At 46.4% G+C, this 8,531-nt stretch overlaps 1 protein-coding gene across 1 annotated transcript in view; it reads right to left on the bottom strand.

Annotated features, from left to right (window-relative positions):
- Nucleotides 1–6,878, bottom strand: part of ccdc177 (coiled-coil domain containing 177) — a 9,551-nt gene extending 2,673 nt beyond the window's left edge. The window contains exons 1-2 of the mRNA XM_034858038.1: nt 6,414–6,878; nt 2,262–5,651 (exon numbers count right to left, since the gene is read on the bottom strand). Of these exons, the coding sequence (XP_034713929.1) occupies nt 3,099–5,639 (2,541 nt within the window). The 5' untranslated portion in view covers nt 5,640–5,651; nt 6,414–6,878 and the 3' untranslated portion in view covers nt 2,262–3,098. The remainder of the gene's footprint in view (nt 1–2,261; nt 5,652–6,413) is intronic.
- Between the last annotated feature and the right edge of the window lie 1,653 nt (nt 6,879–8,531).

Below are 8,531 nucleotides of genomic sequence, written 5' to 3'. Positions count from 1 at the left end.
CCCCCCCCCCCCCCCCCCGTCCGTCTTTCCTCTCTGTATGTTTTGGCCCTGGGAAACGTTTTTATGTTCCAGTGTTTTGCCTGTGGTTTGTTTGTGGTTTGTTTTTTTCTTAAATTGCAGAATAAAAACAAAAAACATCTGATCACATAAAAAGTCATAGTATAGAATGTCGAAAAAAAGTCAGTGTAGTATTTTGAAAAGTCAAAGGTCATAGTAGGCTATAGGTTGGGAAAAAAGTCCTAAACTAGTTTATCCAAAAAAGATATGACACAATATGTCGGAAAAATGTCATAGTATAGTATGTCACAAGAGGTCATAGTATGTATATAGTATAAACTAGTACAGTATTTTGAAAGTCAGTCCAAAAAACAGGTCATAGTATAGAATGTTGAAAAAAAGGCTGTTGAAAATAAATCAGTATAGTATGTCAAAGACAAAGTCATTAGATGTTGTAAAAGACTCAGAGTAGAGTATTTTGAAAGTCATTTATAAAAAAAGCATGTGGAAAAAAGTCATAGTACTATAGTATGTTGAAAAAAGGTTACAATACAATGTACTTAAATGCTGGCATTTTCTGTGGCCGCACAAAAACATTTTACAAACCTTTTGACTAAAAACCATTATTCAAAGCATACAGAATTGTTAAAGATCAGTTCTTATAATGTTCTTACAAGATACTACCTGATGCACACATGATTTGGATCTTAAATATACCATCTACAAGGATTTTGAGGTATTAAGACCAGATGATGAGTGTTATATAAAGACAACATAAGATTCCCCTGAAGATGGTAGAGGTGGGAGTCCTCCTGATACGATATCATCAAAATTCTTATGCCACGACACAATATTATTGCAATCTTAAGCATATTCCAATAGTGTGTGATAAATTTCAATTTATAACCTTTTTTTCCAACTTCTATTTTTTTCCCAGTTTCAAATCATGTCCCCAAAAGGAACTTTGTCAACATCTGTTTTATCTAAAAAGTTTGTTCATATCACTTTAATTTTATCGCTGCAAAATGAGATTGTCAAGCAAACAAACTGACACATAGATACACATAGATAATAATAGATCCGTACATGGCATCTGTGTATTGATACAGTATTACCACTGAAAATATTGCGATACTATGCTGTATTGATTTTTCCCCACCCCTAGAAGATGAGCTGGTCTCTAGCGGTTTACTGCAAAATCAATTTAATGAATGTCGAATGTAAAACTTAAATAAAATACACAATAAGTGTAATAATAACAAATGTGATTCTTTGATGTAATTTTCTCAGTAGCTGTCAAGTCTGTGCAACAAGAGTGAGTCAAAATCATCCAAAAGTCTGCAGGTGATCTGTTCCTCTTACCGCTCTGTTCTCCTTATAATTTCTGTTTTAAAGTGCCTGCAGCTGAAAGTATGAGGTTGACTTAGAGGTATTTACTGCAGCTTTTACTATGTGACTGAGTTCTAATATAACCTTTTTTTAGATTGGCAAGCTCATGTTTTCAGACACCTTCATCAGCAGCCACAAATCTGCGGTCTCATCCGTCAACCTTACATAACCCCCCCAGGGCCATAAGCCTGCCAGTCCCCTGCTGTTGTAATTCTGCATTTCAAATTCAGTCTGGCTTTTCTCTCGGTAGTTAGTGACGTTAGGAGGTATCAGGCTGTCTGAAATGCTCGGCCCGGTCTACCTTATGGCCACAGGAACGTTGACTGACTGGGTAGGTTTAGGTTTAAAGGACTTCTGCCTGAATCAGGGACGAGGAGGAATGCTGCAGTAACGTCCCTGCTGTGTTTTTCCACAGAAACGACCAAAACGAGCCGCCGTGGAGCCAGCTCCCCACAGGCGGCCCTTCATATTCCCACACATCTCTCTACTCAGCCGTTCGCCTTTCGCTGCTCCATCCGTATTTCTATTGCTATGGCAACGCCTACATCTGAGTGCAAAAAACCCATGTGTATCTCCCTTTTCTTTCAATCTGAGAGATTGTACGATTAGCGCAGCCAGGGGCCTTTAAAGCTTGTTGTTGGCTCACATGGAGATGCAGTCTTTCACTGCTGCTCAATGACAGTACATATTATAACATATCTGTACATATTCACACTCCTTATATTCTGATTCTGATTTCTGATTCTGATTTTTTTCTCTGTCTATGTGACCCAGTGTTGTTGTGTTGCTGTTTTAAATTGCAAGCACTGAAAGGCAACAGCACGTAACAAAACAGAAGGCATTGCATAACCAGTGAAAGCAACACAAACTCGTACCTGTTGGCTCAGGTCCACAGGAGGCTATGTTGAGAGCAGACCGACTTTTTTAGGGGGGGGGGAATAAAAGGTGGCTGTCTCTCAGAGCGCTATTGCAATCTGACATGGAGAGATGAAACAGAGGCAAGAACAACCCGGCTGCAGGCATCAATGTCCTCTGATGCTTCATTAAGCACGGGGGCTCGGGCACACGGCCCTCCTGTGCTGCATTGTCAGCGGTTAGGTCCAGACAAGTGTCCAGCCCGGGGCTTTATTTCCATGCTATATCTAGCTGTGTCACAATGTGTGTACAAAAGCATCCCTCCTTTGCTTTGGGGGTCTAGAACCATTTGCGCTTCATTCACGCGTACAGGAGAGCTCCCGTAAAAGCCTCTGCAGTTGTCATGGAGTTGTGCTTCCTGGTAAACAATGACTCTTTTCATTCCAGCACAGCTTTCAGTCCATTAGCCAAGATCGACAGAGCAGAGGGCAAAGAGAAAGAGAGAGGAGGGGTTGTGTTTCTGCGCAAGGCAGCTCTCTCCACACTCTAATCTAATATGAAGCTCGCTGTACTTGCCTGACAGGCTCTACTGTTCATTCAGAACAGCTGATGAAGTTTGTCGTCTCATTATATCCATGGTACAGAAAGATTTGGTTTGCTTTGAAAGAAGCTATAATAAAAACGGACGGTCAAAAATGTAAACACATCAGCTGATGGGTAAAGATATGTAAGGAAAAAAAATAACACTGTGACTCTTTATGGGAAGAAGGGTAAAGCTGTTGAGTGATGAGGGTCGTAACGAAGGCAGGAGGCAAGCACATGACCAGAAGTACGGGGTTCAAAACGAAGCTGTGAGTTTATTTCTCATTCAGGCTGGCTTTGAGTTGAGCTTCGAGGGCCATTTTATCAAACGTACGCATGTTGGTCTCCTCCCGCACTTTGTCTCGTACATGAAAAGAGGCTTGGGCCACCGAGCGAGCGCTCTCCAGCACCGCTCGCTTTTCCTTGAAGATCTGCTCGCTCTTCTCCAGTTTCCTCTCAATGGATTGCAGCAGCTCAAGGCGCCTCTGCTTCTCTTCCTCTTCCACCCGCTGCCTGTTGAGCTTCTGCAGTTTCTCCTTCTCCTGCCGGCTCTGGACGGCCCGCTGAGCTTTCTCTTTGGCCCTCTCCTCGGCCACCAGAGCCGCCTGCTGGGCTCGCTTCTCTGCCTCCTTCACGCGAGCCTCCAGAAGCTGCTGCTGCTGCCTCTCTCGCTTCTCTGCAGCTTTGCGTGCTTTCTGGATCTGTTTCTCCTCACGCTTGGCCTTTTCTTTCAGCTCCTGCCCCCGACGCTCAACTATCTGCTCGTAATTCTCCAGGGAGCGACTGAGCTTCTCCTCCGCTGCCCTCCTGGCCTCCTCCCTCTCCTCCTGCTCCCTGCGGGCGATCTCCTGTATCAGGGCTGCGTGACGTCTCTTCTCCGCTTTGTTCAGACCCCGCCTCTCCTCCTGGCTCTGGTGCTCCTTCTCTTGCCTCTTTAGCTCAGCCATGGTGAGTTTCTCCCTCAGCAGCAGCCTCTCCTGCTCCAGCATGGCCGCCCTCTCCTCCTCCAGGGCCTTTAGATTCTGCTCCTGCAGGGCTTTCTTATGCTTCTCCTCTCGCGCCGCCTGCTGTAACCTCAGCAAACGGTTGCGCTCCTGCTGCTCCGAGAGCTCCCTCCACCGCTCCTCGCTTTCCTCCGCCTGTCGGATTTTGGCAGCCGTCGATTGTCGCTCCTGCTGGCTAAGTCTTCGCTGGCGGGTCGTCACCTGGGTCTGCCACACCCGCTGGCACTGGAGCACCGCGCGCTGCTTCTCCCTGTCCTCCTGTTCCCGACGTAACTCGTCCATTCGGCGCTCGCTGTCCCACTGTAGATGAGCCACGTAGCGAGTCTGACTCATGATGTCTTCCTCCTGGTATCTGGCAAGCATTAATGCTGCAATCTTGCGGTCGCGCTCGGACACGGCCTTCAGTCCTCGACGCCTCACCTCCTTCACTATGCGCTCAACCTTCTGCGTTGTCTGAAGGGAGTGGCTCAGGTCGCCGAGGCTGAGGCTGCGGCCCATCAGGGAGTTGAAAGTGGCCATAGTGCGAGCTCGAGGACTAGAGGCTTTGGCCCAGTTATCTCGTGGACCGTCCCAGCTGTAAGAAGAGGAAGCACCTGACTCTGATGAGGTGCACGTAGTAGTAGTTGTGGTGGCGGAGGTGGAAGAGCAGGCGGGATCCTTCCTACGCTGTAAGGACTCCAGCGAATGGCTTTTTCCTTGCACCTTGGAGTGAAGGCCAAGATGTCCATTGTGCTGAGAGAACTGTGCTCCAGTTATGCCATTCAGAGGCGACCCAGAGCTCTTAACTGCAGGCTTTGTCACTGATGATGCTAATGTAGAGTTGGCTCTGGGAAAGGCGGGGGGTTTTGGTGTCGATCGGGGGAAAGTGTTCGAAGATTTACCGCCTGAGGACTTCCTGACTACTGGTGGAGGGCCGGACGAGAGTGGCCGTGTGGTCTTTAATGGCTCAGATGGGGAGGACAAAGGATACTTGGCAGATCCTTGGAAAACACCCTTGGAGGATGGCGTAGAGGTTGTGGAAGCAGATTTTGAGGACTGAGATTTAGGGGAGGTACTGGAGCTGGGAGTTTTAGATAAAAGAGCTGTGCCTGTTTTAGAGGTTGGACCTGGTGCCGTGGCTCTAGAGGATGCTCCGAAATCAGGGGCTGTGCTGGAGGTCACCGGCCCAGATTTAGGAGGCTGAGCAGCGCCAGAGCAGGCTATGTGCTGCTGCTCTGCAGTGGAGGATGACACACTGCTGCTGGTATTGACTGTCGCCTGCAGAATTCTTCTTTTTTCTTCTCGGACGATCCTCTCCCTCTCCTCCCTGCACTGCCTGAGTTTGGCGTGCCTGTCCTTCTCGTAGACTTCAAACAGTCCTGTCGCAACACGCATGGAGCGCCCGGGAGCCTCCCGGGCAAAGTCAGCCAGCGGACGGGGCAGGAGCTCTACAGGTTTGACCCCACATCGAGCACACGCCTCCAGAGAGTGAGGGCTTGTCAACACGTAGCGGCTACCCTCTGCGGCTGGGGAGTCAAAGTTGTACAGGTCCAGGTGCAATTTTGGTGACGGAGCTCTGTCAGTCTGAGTCTGTGGTTGCTCAGGTGGGGCCCCCGGAGAGGAGGCGTCTGGCCCCGCCGGGGATGCAGCGTGGCAGGGGCTCTGTTCAGGACTGCCGGACGGCGGCGTCTCAAATCCGGCATCCCCATCCTCGTCAGTTGTTGCACCATGGGCCTGTTCTGGCAGTCGAGGGTCCTCAGTGGCCACGGCTGATGTGTCAAGGTGAGGGCCTTTACACTTGTTCTGCTCCTCAGCCTCCGAGGGGTCGACCATAGTTGGCAAATACTGCAGGCAGAGAAGAGGGAGGGGGGCAGGAGTTGATGGAGGGGGAAATGTGAGGGGATGTGGATGAAATAGTTGGAAGAGGTTTCGATTAGAGGATTATAGCATTCAGTCCAGAGCTTAAGAGAGATGCAGTGTGCGGGGGAGGGTCATAACGTAGGTTCAGAGATGCATGCATGCATGAACACATATTCATGTGCTGATTTTTACACCAGATGAGGCATTGCCCCTTCAGGGAACTGACATATCACACGAAACAAAAAAAAACACCAGAGTCCTTTAATAGAGAGTCTATTTTTGGCAGAGTTACTAGGGTGAGAGAAATTGATTACTCATAGCAATATTTTTCACTCTACATCGCACAATAAAACTAAGAATACCTTTGAAATCAAACCAGGTCCTGCAACATATATATTTGTAACCAAAACAAAGAAAAAATTGAATTTAAAACAGGAGATTCTAGCTGATAAACTAACACTTTTAGACAAATCTACTAAGCTCTCTGGTCACCATCAGGACCAATAAACAGTGCAGGCCTAGACTTTCCTGTATCAGCAGCACAAGGGCAGCACATATGTGCCCTCTCACATCAAACAACGACTCAGGGTCAAATTCTAAAGAAATATTATATCAGAGACGTTTCATTTTTTGTTAGATATTTTTAGCTGGTGTTTACTGTTGCTGTTACAAAGAGTATATTTACTATCTTTACTGCTGTTTCATCCCGTGGTTTGCTTGTATTTCATGCGGTGTCGCACCACTGACCTGCCAGTTTGTAAAACGTTTTTTAAACCGCTGCTTTGTTCCCCTTTAATCCTTCCAGTGTCCCTTGCTGCCTGCATAATATCAGGTTTCAGGGAAAAGGCTGCGACCGTCGACCCGACGATGGAGCTTCACATCGTCGCAACCCCCCGCGACAGAGACGGAGAGACGGAGCCTTTCACAGCCTGTCGGCCCGGGGAGCAGCGGGGAGCAGCGGGGAGCAGCGGCGTTAAATCCGGGCTCTCCCAGGTTACAAAGACATACTAAACCGTCCACAGGGTGAAATGTATAGGCTACTTCCACGTCGAAAGAAATCTCCTATCCAGCTTCCTCTGAGTCGCTCTCCACCTGCTATTCAGCAGCATCCCTCCTTAGCTCCGCCTGCCTCTGGGCAATATGCTGAAAATACGGTCTGCACGCTGCAATTAACCAAGCGCTCATACATTCAAATGGCTTTTAATAACCATACACACGTAGTCTGACAAACCAGTGGCCTAATGGGGTCGACTGTGCTAGTCTTGAGCAATTCTTCCTATAGGATGTTTATCCACTAAAGAGATAAATACTCTTTTTAATAATCCGTTATCTAAAATATATACCACTGGAATTATTCTTCCAAGTAGCCTTATACACAGATCTTTAAAAACAAAATTTAAAAGACATTGTTGGAAAGTCGAATCTATAAATAGATGTTTAATCCGTGCAGGCTGGTCCATCAAAAGTCAAATCACTGCATGTGACAGCTGCCATCTGCCACCATGGCTGTGGAAATGAATCAGGCTGTAATGACTCCAAGCAGCCGCTAGGGGGCCCTATACTATCATAGATGCAGGCTTTGGGTTTCTCAGCAGACAAAAGGAGGGTCAGCAGCCAATCAGCATCAACACAGCTCTCGCGTCATCGGGTAAGAAGGATTCAGTTTTATTATTACACATCCATACCTTCAATACAAATTACTTTGGGAAAATGTATTGTTTGGATTCATACAGTATGATAGAAAGCTTTATTCAGAGTATTACATGATCAATTTAATAATTATTTTTAACCAAATATTATTTACATAAGCCGAATTTTTTGAAAAAGATGCAAAGCTTTTTTAGGTGTGAAGTGGAATGTTCTAAACAATACATTTTGTCTCTCCCATTTCTACCTGAACAAACAAAAACGAAATCAACGTTCCCTCCCCGAAAAGATCACTAATTTTGCTTTATCCTTTTTCAGCCGACAACCTGAATCCATAAGAGTCCTTTGTGCCTGGTTTGAATAATGTGTTGTCCCAAATGGGGCTATACTGGGATAGAGAGTCGGCTATTTTCATGTACCCTCTAGCTTCCTACAATACTTTAATCATATTCCTAACAATGGGGTGCGTGGTGAGTGTTTTCAATTGTGGAAAACGTATCTGTTGATATACAAGTTTAATGGCAACGCAAAATCACATGACTCCATATCCACCCATGATGGTTTATGTCCAGAGGGAAAATAAAACAATATTGTTCTCAATTGTGCAGCTAAAGAGTACCAGTACAGGTTGGGACATTTTAACCCTTCCGTATCAAATGGAAGATAAAGAAGAGAGAGAAGAACTCAAGGGCAAAACTAGCATATTTAAAGCAATTAAAACACAGTGTAGCCTGCAACTTTGTAAAAAAAAAAAAAGTGTTGTGACTATAGGCTAAGTAGATATTTTTACACCCTCCCACATTCAGTTGGTTGGGATTGTTCTCTCCGTTTGATAAGAGCCGTATTTCCCTTTTTGCATATTCTTCCCCTCCTCGTTACTGTCCATTAGAAGCTGCTGCTCATTGTAAATGTAAATGTGCTGTATTTATATAGCGCTTTCCAGTCTTAACAACTGCTCAAAGCGCTTTTACATCTACAGGAAACATTCAACATTCACACACATTCATACACTGTGGCCGTACAAGGTGCCACCTGCTCATCAGATAAACATTCACACACATTCACACTCCGATGCGCAGCACCGGGGGCAACTCGGGGTTCAGTGTCTTGCCCAAGGACACTTCGACAACGACTGCAGCGGCGGGGATCGAACCACCAACCTTCCGATTGGCAGGCAACCGCTCTACCACTGAGCCACAGCCGCCATATGTTGTGTGA

This window comes from Etheostoma cragini, chromosome 20 (genome assembly GCF_013103735.1).
Source record: "Etheostoma cragini isolate CJK2018 chromosome 20, CSU_Ecrag_1.0, whole genome shotgun sequence".
In the NCBI taxonomy this organism is placed as follows: domain Eukaryota; kingdom Metazoa; phylum Chordata; class Actinopteri; order Perciformes; family Percidae; genus Etheostoma; species Etheostoma cragini.
Note: the sequence above shows the minus strand (reverse complement) of the source record. Positions and strands in the feature narration are given on the sequence as shown.